Source organism: Carya illinoinensis, chromosome 1 (assembly GCF_018687715.1).
Source record: "Carya illinoinensis cultivar Pawnee chromosome 1, C.illinoinensisPawnee_v1, whole genome shotgun sequence".
Lineage (NCBI taxonomy): Eukaryota > Viridiplantae > Streptophyta > Magnoliopsida > Fagales > Juglandaceae > Carya > Carya illinoinensis.
Window position 1 is genome coordinate 51,587,230 of NC_056752.1, and position 27,512 is coordinate 51,614,741.

The 27,512-nt window shown below is 38.2% G+C and overlaps 2 protein-coding genes across 2 annotated transcripts; one reads left to right on the forward strand and one right to left on the reverse strand.

Annotated features, from left to right (window-relative positions):
- Positions 1–1,190: 1,190 nt before the first annotated feature.
- LOC122282777 (N-terminal acetyltransferase A complex auxiliary subunit NAA15-like) lies at positions 1,191–21,360 on the forward strand. The gene is made up of 26 exons (XM_043094797.1): positions 1,191–1,441; positions 2,560–2,638; positions 3,669–3,751; positions 3,854–4,003; positions 4,789–4,904; positions 5,823–5,928; positions 6,079–6,150; positions 6,249–6,364; positions 7,436–7,568; positions 8,237–8,314; positions 8,402–8,455; positions 8,615–8,685; positions 9,086–9,140; positions 9,242–9,337; positions 9,656–9,784; positions 9,917–9,999; positions 10,099–10,329; positions 17,882–18,014; positions 18,094–18,201; positions 18,283–18,414; positions 18,744–18,800; positions 18,983–19,080; positions 19,182–19,240; positions 19,354–19,465; positions 19,593–19,693; positions 20,586–21,360. Exons 1-26 carry the CDS (start codon positions 1,391–1,393, stop codon positions 20,792–20,794), a joined length of 2,712 nt encoding a protein of 903 aa, XP_042950731.1. The 5' UTR covers positions 1,191–1,390; the 3' UTR covers positions 20,795–21,360.
- A 317-nt stretch (positions 21,361–21,677) lies between these two features.
- Positions 21,678–27,456, reverse strand: LOC122282783 (E3 ubiquitin-protein ligase At1g63170-like). The gene is made up of 5 exons (XM_043094807.1): positions 27,297–27,456; positions 25,572–26,451; positions 23,610–23,735; positions 23,232–23,523; positions 21,678–22,388 (listed from the first exon to the last, which is right to left on the reverse strand). Exons 2-5 carry the CDS (start codon positions 26,246–26,248, stop codon positions 22,224–22,226), a joined length of 1,260 nt encoding a protein of 419 aa, XP_042950741.1. The 5' UTR covers positions 26,249–26,451; positions 27,297–27,456; the 3' UTR covers positions 21,678–22,223.
- Positions 27,457–27,512: the final 56 nt, after the last annotated feature.

Below are 27,512 nucleotides of genomic sequence, written 5' to 3' on the forward strand. Positions count from 1 at the left end.
TGAACTTGTAATATTGTTGTCTGATCATTAGGATATCTAGTACATAAATGAGCAGTGAAACCTCATCCCTCGTGTGGATTGAGGAGCTGGCACAGCTTGAAGTTGATGGAAATGATTTAGCTTCAATCTCAAAGGAGTAACTTTGCAGACAAGCCAAGGCTTGCAAACAAATATAAGATGGGAAACTTGGCACTTTGGATGATAATCCGTCGACCAAGAAGAAAAAGCCAAAGACTGGTGAAAGGAATGGGAGAACCAAAGGCAGCACCAAGGATGCAACAGAGTAAGAAAAATAGAGCTTCCTATGAAACTATTGCGTCTAAGATCTGTAAATGATGACTTTATTCCAGTTTCTTGACAAAGGTGGTATTTTTGTGAGCTCATTGTGGATTACTATTCATATCACACCTATAAAATTATCCCCATCTCCAGTCCTACCCCGTGACTTTTGCTTGGTGGGACTAACATTGGGTCATGACTTTTTTCACCCCTTGTGCATTTAGGAATTCCAAGCAAAATCAAAGAATCTCCCTCTCTACGCAGATCAATAATTTTGGAAATTGTATAGTTTTCTACTAAAGGAGGATCATCCTTTTTTTTTTTGTTTTTTCCTTGAGCTATTACAGGAGGATTAGACGGTTGATAATGTGCTTGAATGTTTGAAGATTCAAGAAGACTCTCTTTTCAAGAATCTTTTTGATAATTTTGAGGAATGAAATAATTTAAATAAAGAATGAAAGGCATGACCCTATGTATGTTGAAGCAATCTCTATAAAGGGTATGCCTACTTGTTGATGTAGTTATCCAATTTAAATAACTAAATGATTAATTCTAAACATAACATCAAATACTAAAATTTCGTTACAGATAATATAATTTATAAGCATATTAATTATTATCCTTTTATATTTTTAACAGGACATTAAATAATTATAGAATTTTTTTCACATTTATATATAACATATTAATTGAAGGTAAGGATTAAAAATAAGGAATGATTTTTAAAAACCTTACAAATGAGAAAATTTTCATGTATAAGGACCTTGTTTAGTAGCTCTTTGAAAGATTTAAAAAATATGTTTTTATACCCTTGATTCATTGAATAGAACATAAAAGTAAGGACCAGAAGGACTTGTTTGGTAAATAGCATAAGAGTTAATGCTTAATTTTACGTCATTGATATGCGAGTCTTAGATCATGAAAAAAACACAAAAGAGAAGTAAGTAACCCCCAAACCCAACCTCGGACGCTTGGCAAATCGTTCGCAGTAGGGTTGAAGTAGCAGCAGATAAACGCCACCTCTATCTCTCTCATCGCAGCTCTTAATACAAAAGAGACAAACCCCAACTCTGCGAGACTTCTCTGTCTCTGTCTCTCTCGCCGTGAAACAATGGGTGCCTCTCTGCCTCCCAAAGAGGCTAACCTCTTCAAGCTCATTGTTGTAAGCTCCGATTCCCAACTCTGTCACTCACTCACTCTCTCGCTGTCTAGCTGTCAATCTCTTTCTACATCTTCTTCGCTGTTATTTATTACGGCACAACCGAAGTTCGTTCACTTTGTCTTGCTTATTTTCCCCACTATCCACTACCCAAAACCCTAGATTGTTTTCTTTATTATGTAGCTTTGTTTCTAGCTTTTCCTTTCCTTTTTCTGGAGAAAAATATGATTAAGCGAACTGGGCTTTGAAGTGATGGTTGGATTCGTGCTTTTAGTTTTATATAGGAAGTTAGTGGTGGGAAGACGGATAAGGAAAAATGGGAATTTCTGTTTCATTGCTTTCCGTTTTCTCTCGGCATATGTGATCAATTAACTATAGTTTGCATAATTGTGTCAATCTGCTTTAATGCGTGCTTTTCCTGTGGGATTGGATAGTTTGACTGGAACAACAAACTATACGAGTTTGGATATTGTCTCTGTTTTTTTTTTTTTTTTTTTTTTTTTTCTTTTAAATCTTTTATTTTAGATTGCTTCTAAATCGAACGAAATTTAAAGGAAGGAAAAATTGGGGACTTGGTTGGTCATGGGTGAAAATAATTAATTAAAAATGTGTAGTTTTTTTTTTTTCAAATTGTGCACAATTGCTTGAATTTTGGTTTCTAGAAGAATCATATGGATGTACTTGCGAAAAAAGGGAAGAATCAGATGGCTGGAGAATAATTAGGAAGTGTGTGGGTGCGGCCTTCAATGGATTTCTTTATTTTATGTTTGTAACTTTGATAAATGTTACTGGTTCAGTTATGCAAAGTTGAGTTTTGAGATAAAATGTATTGAAAATGTTATTTTCAACTTGAGGTACGATTTTTTGCACTATTCTACTGTGTGTTTCGTCTGGATGTGATGTATGTTATACTTGAAATGACCTTTTAGGGACAACGTATGGACATTCATATGTATATATATATATTTATATATATGTCCATATGTATTTCTTATACTATGCCACATTTCTTTTGTTGTATTTGCTTCCAGCCTATATTTTCTACATTAACAAGCAAATTTACCCCGGGAACTAAAATGAATGCGGAGAAAATTCTTAACTATAGCTTATTTTCTATGCAGAAATCGTATGAAACTAAACAGTATAAGAAGGGGCTGAAGGCAGCAGATTCCATATTGAAAAAGTTTCCAGACCATGGAGGTAATTTTCATTTCATGCACCATCTGTTTAAATTTTCTTTATTTTTGCGAAATTGAAGTACTTTTGGTTTGAGAGTTATTTTTCTTAGGTGCTAATCTGTTGGTAAGTAAATTGAAAGAGACTTGATGAAAAAAAACCAGAAATAAACATTTTCGTAAGGAGCCTGAAAAAGCTATGGGAGCTCTTTTTTTTTTTTTTATAGCATTTTTCGAGTTGATATGTCCTTTTCTATGATACCCCATTATGATAAGTAATGAGGGTAGGTGGTGTACGGTATCATACATTGCTTGGGAAAGAGAAGTTTTTGCTTTTTATAATGTTCTAAAACCCTGAGGGGTAGCTCAATTGGTCAGGTCTTGGGTTTGCTCCCCAATGGTTACTAGTTCGAGGCCCCTCAGGGCCACTGGAGGTTTACCTGACCGTTAACTTCAGGGTCTTGTGGGATTAGTCGAGGTGCGCGCAAACTGGCCCAAACACCCAAGGATATTAAAAAAAAAAAATAATGTTCTAATGGGTCTCCAATTGTATAATCGACTAATCCTTTTGAAGTATAGGCCATGTGGCTTGGGCCTTCTATTGGGGTGTTACAAATGGTATTAGAGACTATCCCAAGTAGAAATGTGGGACTTAAGCTGTGCCACCTACGACGGCGGATTGGCACGACGAGGATGTCGTGAATATTTTTTTTTTGGGGGGGGTTGTGATACTCCATTATGATAAGCGATAAGGGGAGGTGGTGTATGAGATCCCACATTGCTTGGGAAGGAGAAGTTCTTGCTCTATATAGTTTATAATATTCCAATGAGGCTCCAATTGTATAATTGACTTATCCTTTTGGAGTATAGGCCATGTGGCTTGAGCCTTCCACTGGGACATTACACTTCTTTATGCTTGTGGATGTATAGGCCATGTGGCTTGAGTCTTCCACTAGGACATTACATATTCCCTTTGGGTTTAAATTTATTTATTTTTATTTGATTTGCGATTTTCATTCCTTTATGTGGATTTATGTTTCCCTCCTGTTTACCAGAAACTTTAGCAATGAAAGGTCTAACATTAAATTGCATGGACCGTAAATCTGAAGCATACGAGCTAGTTCGGCAAGGATTGAAGGTTGGGATGTATTTCCAATTCATTTTGCGATAAAAAATATTCATTTTATGGAATCAGTTCTTTGCAATGTGATATCATACCTAAATTCTTGTCTTGATTCAGAATGACCTCAAAAGCCATGTTTGTTGGCATGTTTATGGCCTTCTTTATCGGTCAGACAGAGAATACAGGGAGGCAATTAAATGCTACCGAAATGCCCTGAGGATAGATCCTGATAACATTGAGATACTAAGGGACCTGTCACTCTTACAGGTATGTGTTCAATGCTGATCTCTTCTGTTGATGACCGCTTACTGCTGATAAAATAGCTAAGCTCTGTTCTGGTAAAATACAATGAATTTCTGGAACCATACAGGCATGGATATTTGTATTTAATATTGGCACACGGCATGGCATATACCAAATTTTCATATGCAGTATGTGCATTAGTGTTTGCTATGGTACATAATTCTGTGTTAATAGTGTTCTGTTACCACTCTTGTTTCTAAGGTTGATGTGTGGATTCTGCTTCTCTCATACTATTCCTTACTCTTGGCTATTGGGATATACTGGCAAAGCTTGGGGGTATATTTTTCTACATGTCTGTACGTCTCATGGTCATTCGAAATGAACATTATCTATTTTTTTAGTGTAATGTACTTCTCTCTACCTCTAGAGTGTTGTTCTTAAGTAGGTTGGTGCCTTTTCTCGATACCTTACATTGTAAAAGCAAGAATCAATCCCGATTTGTGTGACCTTATATGCAGATAATAAGTCTGTCCTTTTGAATCAGATATGGACATACTTAAATTTGTTAGATAAGTTGACATGATGCATTTGGAGCAAGGGAAATGACCGCGTGAGTTAGATGATTCCTCATGGTTTTTTTTTTTTTTTTTTTTTTTTGTTGTTGTTGTCATTGGGGTTTAGATTTTGTTTCATGTTTCCATTAAGTGTGCATGCTTTTATCATTTTTCATATTCGTTCGTGTAATTATTATAGATTTTTCCATTTGGCTACATTTCAGCAAATGGTTCCTTTTACCTTCCATTTTGCAGGCACAAATGCGGGATTTGACTGGATTTGTTGAGACAAGACAACAACTTCTGTCTCTTAAACCAAACCATCGCATGAATTGGATTGGCTTTGCTGTTGCCCATCATTTAAACTCAAAGTATGGTTGGATCCTTGGATTTGAAAATTAATTGACAAGATTTTATTGTGCATTTCTATTTTATTTTTTATTCATGAGTTCCGGTTACAATTGTTTCATGGTAACTGAATAATAATTGATTTGTGCATACCAAATATGATCATGGAATTCATTAAATTTGAGTCGGCTGTCCTTCTTCATTGCGGGTATTAACAATTTTATGGTATATTTCTTCATCTATGGATAGTTTAGCAGTTTTTTAAAGATATTGAATATCCTGTGGTTGATAGTAACAAGATATTTATCTTCCACTAACAAAAAGAAATAAAAAAAGAGATATTTATTTGCCATTCCATACTCATGTTTTACCATGCGCACAGTGGTTCGTTTGCTCCTTGAATGATAAAGGTGTTTTATGATTAACAAATCCATCTTGATCAGTGACATTATACGTATCAAAGTCATCATTAAACCCATGCAGACATGAACTTTTTCTATAGGATTTTATTGAGAATACAGTGAAAAGGGATTGAAAAATTAAGCCCCTGAAAGAAATCTGAGCAAATTTTCCCACATGTGGATACTTGGATGAGCTTGCTACAAAGGGCATCTCTCTTCTTCTGATGGTATTCTCCTTTGTTTGCCACAAGAATCCGAAGGAGAGTTCTATTTAAAAAGATGATAATCTCTCTTTTTTCTTTCTCCTTTTTTTTTTATAAGTGATAACACTTCATTAACAAGTGCCAAAGGCATGCCAGGTACCTTATTATCTACTTATACTGACAATTCCTTATAAACTTTATTTTGATTGCTAAATGCAACTCATATAGCACTCAATGTTCACTCCAGCAATTAAAATTTTTTGTTCTAATTTAATGAAGTAATAATTTAGATTCTCAATTTGTTTATTACTCTAATAAACTTCTGTTGATGTATCAGCACGTCAAAAGCAGTTGAAATTCTGGAAGCATATGAAGGGACACTAGAAGATGATCATCCTCCAGATAATGAACGTAGTGAGCATGGGGAAATGCTCTTGTACAAGGTATGATCATTGACTACATACATCTGCCAGCCCTCATCTATACTAGGATCCTTTTTCAGTTGTTTGATGCTTTATTTAGATCTGTATATAAGAGTTATTTAGTTTAATTGCATATTCCTGAACTCCTGTATTTTGTGATGTTTTGAACAGATTTCTTTGTTAGAGGAATGTGGATTTCTTGAGAGAGCTCTTGAGGAGTTGCACAAGAAAGAGTCAAAAATTGTAGGTGTTTTTTTATATGTTTCTGGGATGATTTTCTATTATTGACTTTGACTATTGCTATAAGGATCATCAGAGGCCAAACTGCTCATGGTTTTTAGGTTGACAAATTGGATTGTAAAGAGCAAGAGGTTTCTCTTCTTTTGAAGCTTGGTCGCCTAGAAGAAGGGGAAAAATTGCTCCGAGCATTACTTTTCATGAATCCTGACAATTACAGGTACCTTATAGTCAGTTTCAACATTGACATGGAAAGAGCCTCTATCTGAATGACTAATTAAACGAGAAAAGATCTCTGATTTACTTCGATTCTAATAATGGAATGAGCTGACCTAAAATGGCTCAATATGTTGTGATGTTAATCATTATTGTCTTTCTCGTTACTATGGTTGATTTGGTGTTTAGTATGCCCATTTATTTTTGATCCAATTACATTCTTAACTTATAACTAGGTGTTATCCATGTATACTTCCTCTGTACTTGGGCTTTGCCTATTCTTGATCAAATAAAATCTTATTTTACCTAAAAAAAAAAAGCATTTCTTAACAATATCTCTTGCCACAATTTTTCTTTTTGGTGGTTCTTGAAGTTTGGTAAAGACCAGAGATTTGTTCTCATTGAAAAGATCATTTATAGGAAAATGCAAAAAGAAAAACTTTTCCCATAGTCCGTGTGTTTGTATGCAGTTCCTTCTTCTAGAGATTAAAATCTGTAGTTGGTTTTAGTTCTATGCCTTTTGAGGACCTTAATTCTTTTGGACTGGTTATTGACCTCATGTATACTTCCCCAGATGGTGTAGATCAATACAATTTTAATCCTTGTTTAGAAAACAGTTGTCATTATGAGCACTTATAGCTATCAACAGAAGGAAAGAGAAAAATGTAAATCATGGTTGGACACCTGATTATTTTCACTTGATTGGTGATTGGCCGTCTCCAAAAGCCAGATCCACAATCAAAAGTTTTGGTCATTTTGGGCTGTTTTATGAAGCTTTCTTTCACCATATTGGTGCTGTTTTTTACTTGTCAAAAACATGATATGCGCGTCAGCTTAGGATATAAGCAACTCTAGCTCTTTTAGCAGCAAAAAATATCTGATGATCTCTCTCTCTCTGTCTCTCTCTGATTGCATATATGATATGTACATACTTACCTGCAATCACATATATCGCACACTTATGTATCTGTGTGCACACAAAAACCTACATGATTTAACTGCTCTCTGCAATTTGTTGAGTTATGCTTCAAATTCTTACTAGTGGACTGATTTTATTTTATTACTTCCATGTTAGATATTATGAAGGCCTGCAACAGTGTGTGGGGCTATATTCAGAAAATTCCCATTTTTCTCCTGATGAAATTGATCGGTTAGATGCCTTGTACAAATCGCTTGGGCAGCAATACCAGTGGTCATCCGCCGTTAAGGTAACATTGTTGTTTATTGCATCTTCCCTTTCTTTAGAATGGAAATATTATTTCCCACTGAATTTATTACAAGGGTTTCCAGGGATGGGTTTAAAATATGCCTTCAGAAATTTTAACCATCTCTTACTATCTCTGAACTGCCATCCTGCTAAATTTTGTGTGCTTTGTTGGCAGGGATTTTTCTTCATTTTAATTTTCTCTTTCTTTTGGGCGTCTCATACCTTATTTTCATGAAGACCATGTAATCAAACTTAAAACATTTGTTTTCCTTGTCGATAACCGTATGCAATGAGTAGCATTGTAAAAGGTTTTTCCCTACAAAACGAGTCCTTCCCAAAGTGATCTTGGGTCAAATAATATTTACTAACTGGACACATTGGATGACAAGGACCATTTTTTTTTTTTTTTCCCCGGTAAACAAATTTTTATTTATCAAAAGAGTAGGAATGCCAAAGAAAATAAGGGGAAAAAAAAAAGAATCTAGGGGACAGAGTGTCATTTCTTAAAATCCAAGGTAAGTCCATAACACACTCACATGTTTTTTCATATTTATTGTTTATTCTTGCTGTTGTTATCACCACCACCACCTCTGTGATGATGGTGTGCCTAATTTCTTTATATTGTAAAATTGATTTTTTAGATTTGACCCTTTTTTTCCCTGGCCTCAGAGAATACCACTCGATTTTCTGCAAGGCAACAGGTTTCAAGAAGCAGCAGAAAATTATATTAGGCCTCTCCTAACCAAGGTATTTTTGGCCTTTTCTTTTGCAACTCTTATTGGTCTGTCTAGTTTTGTGTTTAAAGTCGTAACTGTTCTTCTTGGGGGTGTTTAGGGAGTTCCATCATTGTTCTCCGATCTCTCTCCCTTGTACGATCACCCTTGCAAGGTTAGTATGACCATGCTTATTGTTCATCTGATATTAAGAGTGATATTTTTCTTGTATGTTGTAGAACTATGAGAAGCAAAATATTTTTGAGTTGGCTTATTATTGTTGCTATTGTTATTGTTGTTATTATCGTTGTGATTGTGATTGCCAATTTTGCAGGTGGATATTCTGGAGCAACTTATGCTTAAGTTGGAGCATTCAATAAGGACAACTAGCAAATACCCTGGAAGGTTATATATGCTTTTCACTCATATTATATCGTAATAGAAGCATCAACAAAGTTCTCTTTCAGACTGGTTAAAACAGTAGACAATGTTATGCATGTGGAACCCTTTAAGGATATTGCATTGGAGTATCTTGCACTTTGGATTTCCTCTCTCCCTGTTCTTGGAGCAATAAGATTAAGGGCCACTGCTATTTTCTTATATAAAATAGGGGTATATGGTATGGGCCATCCATGTAGGAAGAGTGAAGAAGTTGAGAATTTCAAGCTAGAAAGTAGAAAGTTGTGCTGGCATTGAGTATAAAAGATATGTCTATCGTGCCTTTTTTTCTCAGCATCATCTGGCATTAATTTCTAATTATTCTTTCTGCTCATGACTTGTTGCTGTTATTTCTTTTTATGTCCAGGGCAGAAAAAGAACCCCCTTCAACACTTATGTGGTCATTATTTCTACTGGCTCAGGTTGTTTGTTGTCACTTGGATGTTTAGTTGGTCTGTTTCTGTTTTTAACACCTTTATTCTGTCTACTTCGTAATATTCTTATAGATATTTTTCTCATACAGCACTATGACAGACGAGGCCAATATGACATTGCTCTTTCTAAAATTAACGAGGCTATAGAACACACTCCAACTGTAATTGATCTGTACTCTGCCAAGGTCTGTTTCTGTTTTCAGCTTCTTGTTCATCCATCTAATTTTCTTGTTCTTATTTAATTTTTCCTGTTTCTGTTGGCTGTTGAGGGCTGCTTTGTTTATGTCCAAATAATCTGAATTACCTTTAATGGAAAGTTCAGAATATGGTAATGAAAAGAGATGAATGACACATCAAGAGGAGAACACAAATTCTAAAAATTATTGATCAGTTCTGTTTTTCTTTTTTGATGCTCCAAGTATTTTAGCAAGTTGAGTAATTGTTTGAAAGCTTGTGATTCTTGTTCTTCTACAAATTAGTAATTCTGCTTGTCTTTTGACCAGAGTCGAATACTGAAGCATGCGGGTGACTTGGCAGCTGCAGCTGCATTGGCAGATGAAGCTAGGTGTATGGATCTTGCTGATCGTTACATAAATAGTGACTGTGTTAAGCGAATGCTGCAGGCTGATCAGGTTTTGAAGCTGCATTTTAATTATCTTTTGGTGAAATATGTTTTTTTTTTTTTTTTTTCAATTTGCAAGCAGTTTCTCCTGCATATATTTGCACCATACTGGGTCTGCTTTATTAAAACTTCTGCTTTGAAGGTGGCTTTGGCAGAAAAAACTGCTGTATTGTTTACAAAAGATGGAGATCAGCACAACAACCTGCATGATATGCAGTGCATGTGGTGCGTCTCTTTTTGGTGTCATGCTGTTTCTTGGTAAAAGTGCTATCTAGATTGCAGCTGTTTAATGTGTTATGTGATATTCTTTTGCATCTTTGGAAGGTATGAACTGGCTTCTGGTGAAAGTTACTTCCGTCAGGGTGATCTTGGACGGGCCCTGAAGAAGTTTTTAGCTGTTGAGAAGCACTATGCCGATATTACTGAAGACCAATTTGACTTCCATTCTTATTGCCTAAGGAAAATGACTTTGCGTGCCTATGTGGAAATGCTTAGATTTCAGGATCGTTTGCATTCACATGCATATTTTCACAAAGCAGCAGCTGGGGCTATCAGGTGAAACATTTTTATAGATTTTTATTTTAACATTAAGACAATTTTATTAAAATAAGGCGCAGAGGAATGCAAACCCCCAAGCACAGGAGAAGTATATAGGAGAGTATGCAAATAGGGATAAGATGAAGAACCAAAATCCAGAAATTCCAGAAAATTAGAAAAAGGAGAACTGTTATGAGCAATTGTCCAAAGACAGGGATTTGATGAAAATATTTTCACTCAATCATCATTTTCTTGCAATTTGAAAACTACGATCATTGCATTCCTATAGGATACACCACGTTAAGCATAAACAAAAGAAGTCACTCCCACCCCACCCCCCCACCCCCACACACTTGTGAATTTCATCTAATACCTACTCGACATCTCCAACAAGCCATTAGCTCCCCCACCCATTGAGGCATGACCCACCATATCCCAAAAGGATGGAAATTCAAGGCCACGTGGAATTACAATCTTAAATTCACTTTTTTTGAGAGAAGTAATAAATTGTATTAATCAAAGAATAGGCAAAAAGCCACGTTCAGTACAAAGAATGTCCTAGACTACGTAGGAACAATATAGATAAGGAAGTCATGTAAATTTTGGCCATTAAAGCTAATAGCAACAGCCCAAGTACAAAGAGTTCTAAAAAAGAAAACTTTCAGCTCCTCCATTGATCTCTCTTTATCCTCAAATGTCCGTTCATTGCGCTCTTGCCACACGCACCACATAATGCATGCCGGAATCATTTTCCAAATTGCCTTGATCTGGTTGCTGCCTCTTAGACCTGTCCAGCTAGCAAGTACTGCCACTACTGTTTCCGGCATAACCCAACCCAGGTCTAATCGACAGAAAACCTCATTCCACAACCCTCGAGCAACCTCACAATGTAATAAAAGATGGTCTACGGATTCACCCCCCTTCCTACACATATAACATCAATCCATGATGATCACCCTTCGTTTTCTCAAATTATCCGTTGTGAGGATCTTACCCATGGAAGCGTTCCACACAAAAAAAGCCGCTTTGAGAGGCGCCTTGTGTTTCCACAACCTTTTCCAAGGAAAATGAGATGGTTGCTCTTGTGCTAGAGCCTTGTAAAAAGTGTGGACCGAGAACAGACCTTTTATTGATGGTACCCACCACAGCGAGTCTAGGAGCTGGTTGCTTGGTTTAGTTGAATAAAGGAGGCTGAAAAAGACTTTAAAATTGTCCATTTCCCAATCTTGTGCCGCCCTGTTGAAGTTGATGTTCCACTGGATTTGTTCTCCCATTACCACCATAACTTCCGCGACTGATGTTTCTTTATCACTTGCAACCGAGAACAATGTTGGGAATAAATCCTTAAAAGTACAATTACCACACCAGATGTCATACCAGAATTTGATCCTGTTTCCCTCTCCTAAACGAAGCCTCGTATACTGAGAGAAAAACTCCCATCCATGTCTGATGTGTTTCCACAAACTCACACCTTGCGCCCCTCGCACTTCCTTAGTACACCACCCACCCCATGAATCCCCATACTTGCTTTCAATCACCAACTTCCATAAGGCTTCTGGTTCTCTATGATATCTCTGTAACCACTTTCCAAGCAACGCCCGATTAAAGGTTCTCAGCTTTCTAATGCCCAATCCCCCATTCGAGATAGGCCTACACACCTGTTCCCATCTGACTAAATGAAACTTGAACTCCTCTCCTATACCACCCCACAAGAAATCTTGTTGTAATTTCTCAATGTGAAATGCCACCCTTGCTGGAATAGGAAATAGGGATAGAAAGTATGTTGGTATGTTAGAAAGAGTACTCTTAATAAGCGTAATCCTACCCCCTTTTGAAAGGTACATTCTCTTCCAGCCCGCTAATCTTCGCTTGACTTTCTCAATCACTGTATCCAAAAGCGCAACTGTTCTCGAGGGGGCCCCCAATGGTAGGCCTAGGTACGTCATAGGGAGTGTAGTAGTCTTACACCCTAGAGTATTATCCAACTGTCTAAAACGCTGAACGCCACCAATAGGCACCATCTATGATTTTTCCAGATTCACTTTCAAACCTGAAACTACCTCAAAATAGAGAAGTAGAGCCTTCAAAACTCGAACTTGGGGTTGATTCGCCTCGCAAAAAATGAGGGTATCATCTGCAAACAACAAGTGAGAAATATTAATACTACCCCCTTCTGAGGGTCCAGTCGAAAAGCCAGTCATATGCCCATTTGCAACCAGAACTGATAACATTCTGCTCAAAGCCTCCATCACGATGACAAAGGGTAATGGGGACAATGGATCTCCTTGTCTTAGGCCTCTTGTACTATTGAAAAATCCAGTTGGACTTTCGTTTATTAGTACTGAGAATTTCACTGTCGAAATACACCATCGGATCCAAGATCGCCACCTCTCCCCAAAACCACAATTCCCCAAGATGTCAATAAGAAAATCCCAGATAACATGGTCGTACGCTTTTTCCATGTCTAACTTGCATATAATCCCAGGATAACCCGCTTTCATTCTACTATCCAGACATTCATTAGCTATGAGCACTGCGTCTAAAATCTGTCTATCCTTTACAAAAGCATTTTGAGGCTTTGAGATTATCTTTCCCACTACCTCACTAAGGCGATTTGCAAGAACCTTAGACAGAATCTTGTAGACCCCATTAACTAAGCTAATGGGTAGAAACTCCTTTATGTCCTCTGCTCCCACCCTTTTTGGTATCAAGGCTAGAAAAGTCGCATTTAAGCTTTTTTCAAACTTTCCAAACGAATGAAACTCCTGAAAAACCTTCATAAGGTCATTTTTTAAGACCTCCCAACAAGTTTGGAAGAGTCCCATAGAGAAACCATCAGGACCCGGAGCCTTATCTTTAGCCATTTTCCTTACCACTTCTAGCACCTCCTCCTCTTCAAACGACCTCTCCAGAAGATTGGCTTCCAACATCCCCATGGAATCAAAAGCCAACCCTTCTAGCTTAGGCCTCCACCCCTCCCGCTCAGTGAGGAGTTGTTCAAAAAAACTAACCTATGATTATTGATCACTTGTACATCTTTGCAATCTGCCCCATCGATCTTCAGCATCTCAATGTTGTTGGATCTCCTGTGGGAATTAGCTACCCTGTGAAAAAACTTTGTGCTACAATCACCTTCCTTCAACCATAATGCTATTGACTTCTGCCTCCAAGAAATCTCTTCTAGTAGGATGATCCTCTCAAGCTCTGCGACCAGTGCTAGCTTTTGAGCTAATTCTTCCGGATTCAAAAGCCTTGCCTCTTGTAACCTTTCTAACTCGTTTATCTCCCTTTGCTTGGTTTTCTTGAGTTCCCCAATATTACCAAAGGTCTGCATGTTCCAAAGCTTCAGATCTTGTTTTAGAGTCTTTAGTTTTCCAGCAAAAATGAAACTTGGCGTTCCCTGTATCTGGTATGAAGACCACCACTGTCCGACCCTATCCACAAAACCTTCTGATTTTAGCCACATATTCTTAAACTTAAAATGCTGACGCCTTCTTTGAATCCCTCCACAATCCAACATAATGGGCCAATGGTTCGAACACAAACGAGGCAATCTCTTTTGCCACACTTCTGGATAATGAGTTTCCCATTCCGAGGATATTAAGAATCGATCTAATCTGGACCAAGAATGATTATTAGCCCATGTGTATATTCCCCCCGCCATTGGAAGATCCACTAGGTTCAACTCAAAAATGCATTTCGAGAAATCGGACATTGCTGGGCGCATTCTTCTGTTTCCAGAACACTCGCTTGTGAATCTTGTTACATTAAAATCACCACCAATGCACCAAGGGAGATTCCACCAGCTGTGTAGACTAGCTATTTCATCCCACAGTAATCTTCGGTCTCTATCTGTGTTAGGGTCATATACACCTGCAAAAGCCCACATATATCCATCGATCACACTCCTAAAAGAGCATGCTACTGTAGACTGCCTGATAGACTCCTCCAGTTTCTCTACCACCCGTTGGTCCCACATCACCAACACCCCTCCCGAAGCCCCATTAGCTGCCAAATATACCAAATTGACATGCACACAGCTCCATATACTTCGTATTATTTTTGTAGTGACTGTTTTCAGCTTCGTCAATGTCCGCCTTCCACCCACGTAATAATTTTCTTACTTGAAGACGCTTACTGGCATCGTTGAGTCCGCGGATGTTCCATGAAAGAATTTTTGGTTTCATTTATTAGAGGACGCTAGCCTCTTCCCTTTAGTCCGATCCCTACTTGAGCTACCTTCAGAATTCATGGACCATGTTAGCCTATTGAGCTCTCGCTGTTTCTTGGACCCAATTTTCCTTTGTTGTTGGTGACCTGCTTCAATAGCGGTAAGTAATGCCATGAATTGCTCCTCATAACATTCATACTTTAGTCCCACCATATCCTTAATATCATTCACTGTTTGGAACACTCAATGTGATACACTGGAAGAATCTGGGTACATACACTTCAAAGGTATTGGGTTCTGCACCCTAAACTCCTTTTGCCCTTCCATGTTCACTTCTCCAATCACTAAACCAATATCCCCTCCATGCTCATTAAACCCCTGTAGAAGCCTGTGTGAACTCTCTTCATCTGATAAAAATAGATCACTGGCCGAATCCTCTCCTCCTTCATCACTGTTTTCCACCACCACTATCTCACTGTTCACCCCGGCAGGACCACCATCTTCTTCCCCTTGTCCCATCCACAGGTTCTGTGCAGTCTCCAGAGGGAAACAAACACTCGGTGGTAAAGGAGATTCCTCCAAGGGGTCTATCGGCGTCGTCTCTTCCAAGGGATTCTGCTCCAGAAGCTTTATGTTGGTGGGAATACCACCTTCGGTGTCGTCTGTTGGTGGGGAAACCACCATTGGCATTGTCTGAATCACTTTGTCCATGTCGGGCTCATCAGAGCTTGATTTTGCCCAACGTTAAGGAGAACGGCATGTTCTGTCGAAGAAAGAACCACCGTCGGCGCCGTCTGTTGATCGGCGTTGCCGTCGCGACGTCGCCTCAGGCGGAAGAGAACCCCCCTCTGCTCCGGACCCTTGACCCGACTCCAGTCTCCTTACCCGTGCCTTCCATTCTTGGCGGGCCGGGTATTTTGAATTGAAACTGGGCCCAGGTCCAGCCCAAAACGAGGGCCTACCTATTCCCTTCCCAGCCCATCTCGGTCCCCTTTCTCCCCTTCTTGAATTAGTACGGGCCATGGGCTTGCCCAGCCCAAACCCAGCTCCCGTATCCCCCGCCCATCCCAATCCGCTTTCTCCCCTAAAACTCACTGTTTCGTCCCTTACCTTAAATGACTCGACCACCTTCCTCACAATAGACACCTCCCCCTGCAGTTTCCTCAATTGTGCCTGCAAATCACGTACCAGTGTCAGCGTCTCCCTCACGTCTCCTCCATCCCTTCTCTCCCTAGACTGCCCTCGAGGGGCTCGATGCATAGCACCCACGCCGAAACCAGATGGCTCCGCATGCATCCCTTCCGACATCAGAGCTTCTTTGTAAGACTTCCCCTTATCTCCTCCTATGACTATGCTGCTTCTTGCCACCTGGAGACTCTCCCTCAGCGCCTCCCACAGTCTACACCAACCACGGCCTCCCTCCACTTCAGGGATAAAGATAGCACTGTTTCGTCCCCCTTCATTGTTAACCGCCACCTTAACGAAACGACCACGATTGTTCGAACACCTCTGAACAATAAAGCTCCGATACCCTTCCCTCCTTGATAAATAGAAATCTTTTCTTTTATCTGTCGCACACCCCTCCAAGGCACCCCCTAACCATTGCGCAGTTCCCAGACCGAGCAACAATTCTTGCTTAAACCTCCTTCCTCTCTCTGTGACGTGTATCAAACCACCCTCATGCACAATAGAAAATAACTTGGTATCAATCATGAACTCTTTAAAGTAACCCATCACTAAACTCATCTACGTAAAAAAACTAACGTAAAATCATCCTTGACGGCGAGAATGAAGAAATTTTCACACTTGTACGGAGAGCATAAATTTCCACAAATCTTAAATTCACTTGGAGATCTAGTTAGTGACATACTACACTTTTATGCCTATTTTGTATTTGATCTTTTTAGATGAAGTCTCATTACATAATTTAATGCATCTTTGGAGTTTCTAGCGTCAGATAAAATGTTGAAAGATATTGTCATTTTTGGGTTCAAGCTTCATTTTTGGTTCATAAAGATGGTAATCCATTGTGGATTGAGGTGTGTCAAAGGTGCAGGCATTGTGAAGGCTTCATATTATTCTGCAATTATAGTGCAGATCGGAGGTATGCTCATATTTGAATTGTATCCACGTTTTGGAGACATTGGCGAGCTGCAGGTAGTGGCCTGCTGAGAGGAGATCCTCAATGCTGAGTGATTTTAGCTTGGAGATATGATGAGGTGCTGATGCCTAGAACAAATTAAAATCCATTTCTTGCAGTGTACCAAGCATCTCAGCCAGAGATGTGGCAATGGATTTGGATAATCAGTTGGATGATATGCCATGGAATTGGTACCCATAAAGGAGCATTCAAAAAACCTAATTGGTGGATGGATTGATCAGGGGCCATTCCTCAAGAAAATTGGGGTGGCCATGTTCCATGGGTTGAGTGTTAATCTATCCTCTGGATTTGTGAAGGTATAGATGTGGGTGCAGTGGTCGTGTGCTTCAAGGGAGAAGCCTGCTGAGAAACTCCATGCATGGGAGAGATTTCCAAAAACTGTTGGCTTGGTTTGTTGAGTTGCTTTTGAGATTGAGAGTGTTCAGGTTTAGAGAGGTTGAAGTGTCCATGGATGAGCACCATGAACATTCCAGGCTATTTTGGTGGAAGGAGTATAAAAGAGTGGAGAAGCAAATGTGGTTGAAATGTGGGTTGGGGATTGCAGCCTAACATTTTCGAAGGTCAGGATGATTTTTGAATTTTTGGGGGAGGAATTGGGTGTTTGGTCTTCTTTTGTGGGATGGAGTAGTGGAGATTGCTGATAGTTATGAGTGATGGTTACCGATTATTTTGGGAGGTGAAATGGAGGGCTTAAGGAGTGATGGAGAGACAAGTTGCTAGGAACGCCACAGAGAGTGGAGAGTTTTCCTCTCTTTACCCTCAGACAAATGCCATGTGAATTTCTTACTCATTGCCTCTGAGATTGTGCTTTTGTTGCCACCTATTGTATTTTTAAATCCTGACAACTTTTGTCTCGGGTGTGTTGTATGAAACAACCCACTATTTGGTTTTATTTTGTTTCCATTATTTCCTTCCTCTATAAAAATTTTCTGAAAAAAAAAAATGTAAAATGGCTATCATCTCATGGAAATGGATCCACTAATCCCTTGTATGAAAAAGGCTCTATTAGTTCCCCAAAATGAGGTATTGTGAAAAAAGTATTAATTTCTAATGAAATGGATATAGAAACAGATTGAAGGAGGATGCTTTACTAAAAATATGCATTAGATTAATTTTTATGTTTAAAATGTGATATGGTGTTTATTGGTATGATTGTCATCATTCACTTACAGTGTAATGGAGTACTTTAATACCCGTCCTTTCTTCATAGTTTTGGTTATTGACTTTTTGAGATGTAGGTGCTATCTAAAGCTGTATGATTCTCCTCCAAAGTCAACAGCTGAAGAAGATGATGATATGTCAAAGTTGCTTCCTTCTCAGAAAAAGAAAATGAGGCAAAAACAGAGAAAAGCAGAAGCACGAGCTAAGAAAGTATTGTAGTTTGTTTTTGTGGCATCTGGGAATTCATCCTGCTTAAATGGCTTTCACCAAATGTTTTGCATTATTGTAGGAGGCAGAAGAAAAACACGAAGAATCAAGCGCTGCTGGTGCTTCTAAGTCTGGAAAGCGACACGTCAAACCTGTAGATCCAGATCCGCATGGGGAAAAGTTGTTGCAGGTTTCTTCCAATCCTACTAGTGCATTTTAAATCCCAAGAGAAATATCAGTCTGTCATTCGAATATTGCCTGCCTTCTTTAGATTGAAGATCCGTTGTTGGAAGCTACAAAGTACTTAAAATTGCTTCAGAAGAACTCGCCCAATTCCTTGGAGACACACCTGCTTTCTTTTGAGTTAAATATGAGAAAGCAGAAGATTTTGCTTGCCTTTCAGGTATATTTTCTGTTCAATTTGGAACATAGAAGCCCTCTTTTCCTGTGCCATCTTGTTTGTGAAGTAAATATTGACTTCGAATTTACACCCAAGATTTTCTTCAAATTACTAGATATAAATAGAAACTGTATCATTATTTTGTCTTGAAGGAAGGTGAGTTCTACCATGAATGAGGTTCTCTTTGTTAAGTCAAGTTATGAGGTTGACTGGATGAGCTGAACGGTTTTAGTTGCACACCTTGTAGCTCAATTATACTTCTGCTTGGACCTTCAAATTTAATTTATGATTACATTCGGTGATTACCTTTTCATTTTTCTTCTGGCTTCTAGGCTGTAAAGCAGCTGCTGAGGTTGGATGCTGAACACCCAGATTCACATCGCTGCTTGGTATGGTATCTTTGTTGTTGTACAAGTCAACTGCTGAAATAATATTCTTTTTGCAGTTTCTGCTATGGATGTTGTTGTGGGTTTGTGGTGTCAGTCTGGATGTGGGGATGTGTGTTTCTGTGCTTCAAAGTACAGAGCCCTCCTATTCCATTATCACTTATTAGCAATATCCTATGTTGCAGATTAAATTCTTCCATAAAGCAAGGTCAATGGCGACGCCTGTGACGGATACTGAGAAACTTGTATGCAGTGTCTTGGAAGCAGAGCGTCCAACGATCAGGTTCTCTGTAGATTTGTATTTTAATTCCAGTGCTGCTCTACAATATCTCATTTTCCATTAAATTTTATTACTGAATTTCTTTATATATTCTTCTTCTGTAGTCAATTGCATGAGAAATCTCTATCAGAGGGAAACGAGATTTTCCTGGAAAGATATAAAGGTCATCATAAACCTTATCTAGCTACCATCTGAGCACCTTATAGCTTATCATTTGTTGCATTGTCGTGATGCCTCCCTTTTCCTCCCCTCCACTCCCCTAATTTATTCGTGCAGATTCTTTGATGCATAGAGCTGCAGTTGCAGAAATGCTTTATGTTTTGGAACCTGACAGAAAATTGGAAGCTATCAGATTAATTGAAGAGTCAACCAACAACATGGTGCCCAAGTACTGATTCTTCCTAGTAATTGGCATTATATCTTGTTTCTATTTGACTTTGTAGATTGAATTCTTCGCATTTTCATATCTTTAAGAATGCTTAAGCATTGAAGCTCTACATGCTCTATTATTATAGAAAGGGGGCACTTCGACCGGTCAGGGGATGGAAACTCAAAGACTGTATCGAAGTCCACAAACTCCTAGGCACAGTACTTGATGACAAAGAAGCCGCATTGAGTAAGTACTTGCTTTTTTGGAGAGTGTATATGAGACAGAATGCTTGTTGAAGCAAATATGAAATATAGTTGACTATGGTTTTTTTGGGAGCCCCAAATATTTTTTTGATGACAAGGAATCTTGGTGAATGTGGGAGATCCAAATATTATTTATGCTTGATTTGTATTTCCTACATTCCCCTGGATTTTTAAGCCTCCATTGCCAGTTTCAATCCGCGACTTTAGAGATTTAAGACCAACCATTTTTTTTTTTAGGCTCCAATAGTCAGAAAAACAACTCTAATATATATATATTTATAAGTAAGAGATAAATATTATTGATCTGAATGAAATAGGCAACAACTCTAATATTTTTAAGTGTGTCAAAAGGCATACCATTATATGTGTGGTTGGCTCTTTTAGGCTTGTTATTATAATTGGGTTCGCCCTTATCTGATCTGACGTGTTTGTTGTATATGCTATTTTGATGTTGTATGTTTAGTTCTAAAATATGGTTACATGCGGGTTTATACTTATTGAAGTCTTGCTTTTTTTTCTTAAAATCATATAGTTGGTGCATACCAGTATTTTTTCCCTTTATTTAATACTCCGTACTTGATTGCTTAGCTCGTGGAGATCTTTATCAGTTGTCTTGCGTTTAGTAAAGAAGTGGACTGTATGTGTATAATATATAGCACAGGCACAGCAAACAGGGAAACTGTTTTCCAACTGCTACATAGTCCACATGGTAGATACTAACATTCTATTCAGAGGGGGGGGAACAGGAAACAAATTATTAATCTACTCAACTAAACAAGCCCCAGTTGATCTCCTAGTGTTCTTCAGGTTCAGACTAATGTGGGTCAGATATTGTAATATATCCCTGGTACTACAATCAACATCTAATTTTGTAGGATGGAAGGTGCGGTGTGCTGAGTGCTTCCCTTGCTCTACATACTTTGAGGGTAGCTGCAGCTCTGCCGTTCCAAACTTAGCATACAACCAGATATATAAAAGCTCTGAAAATGGGAGTGCAAACCATTTAGAAGGTGGTGAAACTGCAGATTCTCTTGCATCCAATGGAAGACTAGAGGCATTTAAGGACCTTACCATCTGCCCATGATGTTGAATGTGCAAGTCTGCCATGTATTTGCGAGTTACCATGTTTCAATACTAAATCACTGAACCAAGCTGAGACTGAGAAGTTGGGCGATAGGAGAGAAGGTTGCAGCACATGGAAAACTTGGAGTTTCTGTGCAGGTTATGGCGATCACAATAACTGCTTCTTTGAGATAGAATTTCTCTTTCACCAGTCATACCTCCCCAATTCTGAGATGCATTCCATTTGCAAATGTGTATAATTTTACTTTCATTGTGTTTTAGGGTTTTTCTTATTTGCTTGCTCATGAGGTTGTAGACAAAGGTGCTCCCTCGGTTTGAATCATTGTATGAGGTCTCTTCTCATCTTTTTGGGTACAGGGTAGAGCTAAAGAGTATTCTTTCCCTTTTTTGAGTACCTTGTCCTACGTGCATCATGGTTGCTGGGCGGCCTTGTACTTTGCCCATTTTATTGGTTTATTTACCTTGTATAAACATTAAATTATGTGAAAATTTTGCTGTGGAATTCATAAAAGACGCGTTACTCAGTGAACAGCTTTAGTTTCATGCTGTTTACGGAGATTAATAAAACCACTATGTGTCGCTATTTCGCTACAACTTTCCGGCTGAACAATCCAGAAACTTACAATGGGCTACTTTCAAGGCTTTCTAATCGTATGTTTTGCCTACTCAGTTTCGTAATGAATTGACCATTTTTTATTGGCTTCTTTGTGTTTTCCCCGCGTTTATCAGACGCTAGTAAGTAGCAGGTTGAGGATCACCCTTTTCAATTGAATAAAACCTTTAAAAGTTACCTGATGCTGCAGGATAATTTGCTTCTGTTTTCAGATGCGTGCAGAAACAATGCAAAGGATCAAATGGTTACTTTTAGCATTTCAATAAGAGCATTTGTAACGATGCGAAAATAGCGCACATTCCATTGCCTAATAAAGCTTGAAGAAAGAGCCAAGCCCTTCAAGGTCAAGGCCCCAAGGATTGTAATGGTTTAGTAATTATAATATACATATCTTTAGTATATATGGAACACATCTTCAACCAGAGAGTACGGGACGTGCTGCACCCATCAAGGGACAAACTAAATGCCCCCTCATTTTCTACAAAACTAGGGTTTTACAATGAGAGAAAAGAAGGAAGATGGCAGGCTAAGCAACTCGCTAAACCCTTTTAAGTTCTGTATATTATAGATATGGCTCAATGATAAACTTGAATAGCAAAAGCGTCTATACCTTAACTAATTCTGGGGTAGAAACCACCTTGCTCGAACAGTCTCAGCTGCTCTGGCTACCAAAAATGGAATCTGGTAAGGGCTTTTGCATGCGGTGTGACATTTTAACAACTGGAGTTTGCGATTTGAGCCATTATAACACAAAGCCCCCACCTATGGCTGAACCCTTTCCGTCCTCCTCACTCTAGCACTGTAATGGAGTCTCAGGCTAAGATGAGGCGACAATGCACTCACCAACCTCACTTTTACAAAGGGGACATAATGCATTGATCTTTAACCATTTGTCAATGCACTCAACGTGAAAGACATGAACGCAGGGTAGCTCCCTCAGCTCATCATCATCCACGTATTTGGCCAAGCATATACAACAAACCTGCACAAGGTAGAGAGGAAAAGGTTTTGCATTAATTGAAAAAAACAATAAGATAATGGATTATGTAGATTACCTTGAATTACTGTAACATCAAGTACATAACAAATATCAGCTTATGCATTCGTCCCATTTGAAAAACAACTTACAGAAAAAGTTCAGGAATTACTAGTAAATTCAGTAACTAGTGTTGAGTCTACAAATGCCTTGTTTAGATGTTGAGATAAGATAAGATGAGATAAAAAATCTGTGAAATGGTTTGTGAATAGTAGTGAAATGGTTTGAGTTAAGATGTTTTATGAAATTTTGGGAAACAAGAGAAAAAGTTGAATAAAAATATTATAAAATTAAAATATTGTTAGAATACAATTTTTACTATTATTTTTGTTTTGGAATTTGAAAAAGTTGATTTTTTTTTTTTTGTGTTTTGTTTGAAAGTTTGGAAAGGTTGTAATGATTAGATAATAATTAGATGAAAAAGTTGAATATTTGAAATTAGAAAATGTTTGTGTTTGAGTGATGTTTGGATGTTGAGATAAGATGAGATATCTCAACATCCAAACGAGCCCTATAGGAGTTTGAAATGCAAAGTCACTATTGCAAATTCACCCCTTAGGATTTGAGATGAGATGATGTTTGGTTTTAAGTGTCAAATATTGCTAAAGAAAGCTGATATGCAAATTCAGGTAGTTGCACAAAAACGAGTTTGAAATTCCAGTTGGGCAGAATTTTCACGAGTTTTGTGTAATCTGATTGTAATGGCCACTTTCAATTTAAATTCAGTTGTCAGTAACTCAGTTTCAAACCATGGATTAAGACACCACAAGAACCCAATATCAAACTTACTGCATCCTCTCCTGATATGTCCCGTTCCTTGTCTGTTCCCACAGCCAAGACCCCACCTTCATGCGCTCCTGTGTTGATTTCCTGATCCTCAACATTGCCTTTTTTCTTCAACTTGAACTTGTAGGTCGGCAGAGCATTTATAGATTCTGAGGTTGCTCCTCTATTCTGAGAAAGATCCTCACGAATGCCCAAAACAGAAATTATGCAAGGCAAGCAGCAACAAATCGTTGCACATAGTATGAAAGGCATGGCATATCCAATACAGCTGAAGGTAAGAAACACTATACATAATCTGCAGGCAAGACAAGAAACAGTTAGGTAGCTCAACTAGAAAAATCCCCCTAAAAATAAATCAGTAAAATGTCATTAAACCGGTACCTATACAACTTGGGAGCATCTGCGGGTGAAGAGTGACCTCCAAACATCCACACATTGCCCACAACAAACCAGACTGCAAAAAAGCAATCTAAGGCCATCTTGAAATGGTCCACCAATCCATTGAGTCTGCAAATCAGTAACCAAATCCTTCACTTTGTCACGCCAGATAATGAGTATGAAAAAGAAGAGCTTTTGTTTTGTTTTACCTTTTGGTGGGGGTGTGTTAAAGTTGAGGAAGGGAAAATACAAAAACTCCATATCCTTTTATATCGACTACTTGATTGTACACATTACAGTAAACAACAGAAAATCTACACAAGTGCCGATTTTACTCTTCAAACTACTTGTTTAGACACAAATTCTGTTAAGAGTGCTACTGATTCCACAACAGTAAACCACACTTGAGAAAACCAACCTTGCCAATATATTCTAAGAGGAATGATGGGTAAGCACAAAGCAATATTAACATGAAAACCTTGAGTTTTTACTGGTATCCTTCTATGCCTTGGTTGTCTATGACATGTGCACACATGTTCGTGCACACACACGGGGCATGAGGCTGGACAAAGCTTTCATTCAGAAGCATGGAAATTGGCTTAATATCCTGTATTAAAGGACTAAAAGCCAAAGCAATTCCTTGCACATTTGATATATTTAAGGATATTACGATAAAATTTGACGGCCACATAATAACACATTTACAAGAAAGTTTGCAACAAAGTTCAACAGTTGTTTTAAGACTCATACCGAGTTACTCTTGTTGATTGTCAATACATAACACATATCTTTGATAACCAGGACAGGAACCATGCAAACACAACATGTCAGTCAAACTCTGTCCCCATTCCACATCACATGGATCAGGTAAGCATTGACCTTTTACCAATAAGAGGTGGCCCCTAGAAATTGTTTGCACCCAAGGGTTTAAACCTTAGACTTGGGGTATGCTACCAAATTTCCAAATGGAACATTGTACTTCCCTACGTTCAGAGACTTGTTTGAACTGTTCTAGTCTATCAACCATTCTTTGGTATTGTATTATGTTAAGTGGGATTTGATTGAAGAAAGCATACTTCAACAATTGCAATGAACACTGCCACCATTACCACAGCTATCACCATTTCAATTTTCACAATAGCAACACTACCAACTACAATTTCATGAAAACAGAGATGCGGCACTGCCAGCTACCACCCCTAAAACCAATTTGTCAGTTGCTGCCACTATGACCACCACACTGCTGCCAAGTGCCAACAACACTGCTCTGTGCATATGCTTAGTGTCTGATAATTGTCTAGTCCTGATGGCTATGGAAGGATAATCTAAAAATAAAGCATTCATCCAAATGCGTCATTACATAACATTTAGATTAACTTGGAAAATTCTGCATCAATGCCAAATTTTTATTATACTGCTCAAACTATCACCAAAATAGGTCATGAGTATTGATATAACATGCCATCTTTAGGGGGAAAAAATAAAGACTTTTGCGTTATTTTTATATATTGGTTCTAATAAGCCTCATCTAACAAAAGGCAATTCAAAATTAAGATATATAACATGTCAAACCTCATTCAAAGTTCAAAATGTTTATGCTCATCACCCTAAACTATTGTAGTCACTACAAAACTACAAAACAATAACTAACAAGGAAAAACTATTAAATGAAATGAGAGAATGAGAACCAACAGTTTTGTAAATTCATACTGACTTTAAGGGACCATAAATTTTCATAACAAACCTTAACTTCATTAATTAAAATGTACTCATATTCTTTAGTTGCTAAGTACAGGGCATAGCAGCAAGATCATGATGGCTATAATGAGAGCTTGGTCTGGACAGTATTGCAAAACACAGACTAAACAACATATGATAAGTAGAAATATGGACATCCATTTGCAAAACAAACAAGCATTACCAGAGATTTGAATGCTAAACGAACAATAAAAAATGCAAAGATACCGTGTACTTAAGGTTCCACTTTGGTTGTTCCTTGAGAAATTCTCTGAGGTCTGGATATTTTCCTCATCTAGAGATTGAGTGACAGAGATTGCAGTATAAGATGTAGGTTCTGGAGTATTTGTTTGAGAAGAGCCTTGAAGTTGATGTGATTGAGTAGAATCTTGGTCAGTTCCCTGGTTGTGGTAACGATAACGCCAGTAAAGAATAGGAAGTGTTGCAACACAGCCGAAGGCATAACCCACAACCCATGCAAACAATGGAGTTTGTGGATTTTCATTTCTTGACAACGACAAAACAACGATGGATGCTATAATTTGACTCACATTGACAACTAACTCAACAGAAATCCATAGCCCAGAATTCAATGGGCTCCTACGGCGACGACCATAGCCATCACCTCTTCTCCTGAATGAGGAAGTCCTAAAGTTTAGTCTATTTGATGAAGACAGAGAAGTTTGATAAGCAGGCACTTGTGTGCTACTGGATGGTCTATCTTCATGCTGAGTTGAATCCATTCTGGCTGGCTGTTCGTCATGAGAGGAGCTTGATGAGGCATCATCATTTCTAGATACGTCAATTATGTGCTGATGAATGTTATGGCTTTCCATCCGCTCCATCAGCAAAGGGTATTGGTCAATTTGAGCGTTTCGATTTCTTTCCTGAGAGGTAACATCCATCTAAGTCAGGTGGTCAGCTTAGAAGGCAAGAAAGCATATATCCCTGATAATGAGCCTTCCAACCTTCTGCACCTCTTCCCCAAATCTCTTTATGAACAAACAAAAACTTGTCTAAAATGCTGAATGGCTTGCAACAAGATCCCAGTAACACTTGGCATGATAAGTTCTAAAACATTCAACTGTCATTCTGATTAATATGCAGGCTGCCACGGAATAAGAACCATAATCAATTTCTTTACTCAACAAGTTACACAACCGAGTTTCAATTCCAGAGACAACGTCAAAGAAGAAATGCTTCATCCATAAGTTGTAAGACATGTAACAAAAGCTTACTCAAAATGACTGATAGTATAATCAGACTAAAGGGCAGAAACATGTTTCACGCGATATTTTTTACATATTTACAAATACGTATTAGCAGACTACTCTCAACAACTTTGTGAACATCAGTACAAATAAATAAATAAAATAAAATAAAATAATTAACTCTTAATAATCAATTATATCAAGATAGATGGTCAATAACAGCAAGATTTTTACGAATAGATTAAAGCAGGCAGGCGAAAAAAATATACATTGATGAAAGAGAAGAAAAACATAGCCACCAAATTTTGGGATGGTTAAAGTTCAGAATGCATCACTTTTTCATCTATATCTAGATCCTTGGAAGAATAATACTAATCAGCACACAATAGCCCCAGATAACAGAGACCCGCTGACTGAAAACCCAAATTCACAGCATCTACGACCGAAATATAAAGCTCAGAAACAAAACCCATTAATCAAACCTTCCTTGTACAGATAATTTGTAACATATTGGACCGACTTATAAGAAATCATTAACTTTTACCGATCAAACAAGAACTGGACTGATTTATGAGAAATCACTAATAATTTAAACTAAAAATGAAATTAGCATAAATTAGAAATAAAATAAAACCCGAAACCATTATTGATTGGTACATTAAATCCGTATCAGATTCTAACAAATGACAGAATTTAGCGGGAGAATATGAAGAAACTAATCAGATAAGCTTTCGGAGCTCACTTTCTTTTCTGGTGAAATGTGATTTTCTCGAGAAAAATATAGCGCTAGCTTTCGTGCTCCATTGATTACGCAAACTCTTTTCCCTCGAGAGAGAGATAGAGGGTGGGACAGTGGGAGAGGCAGAGAGAAGGTCGAAAACAGGTGCGTTGTCTCAAGCAAGCGGTAAATTGGACCGTTGGATTATAGAGATTGACATCGAAATCGTGGGGTCTCTCT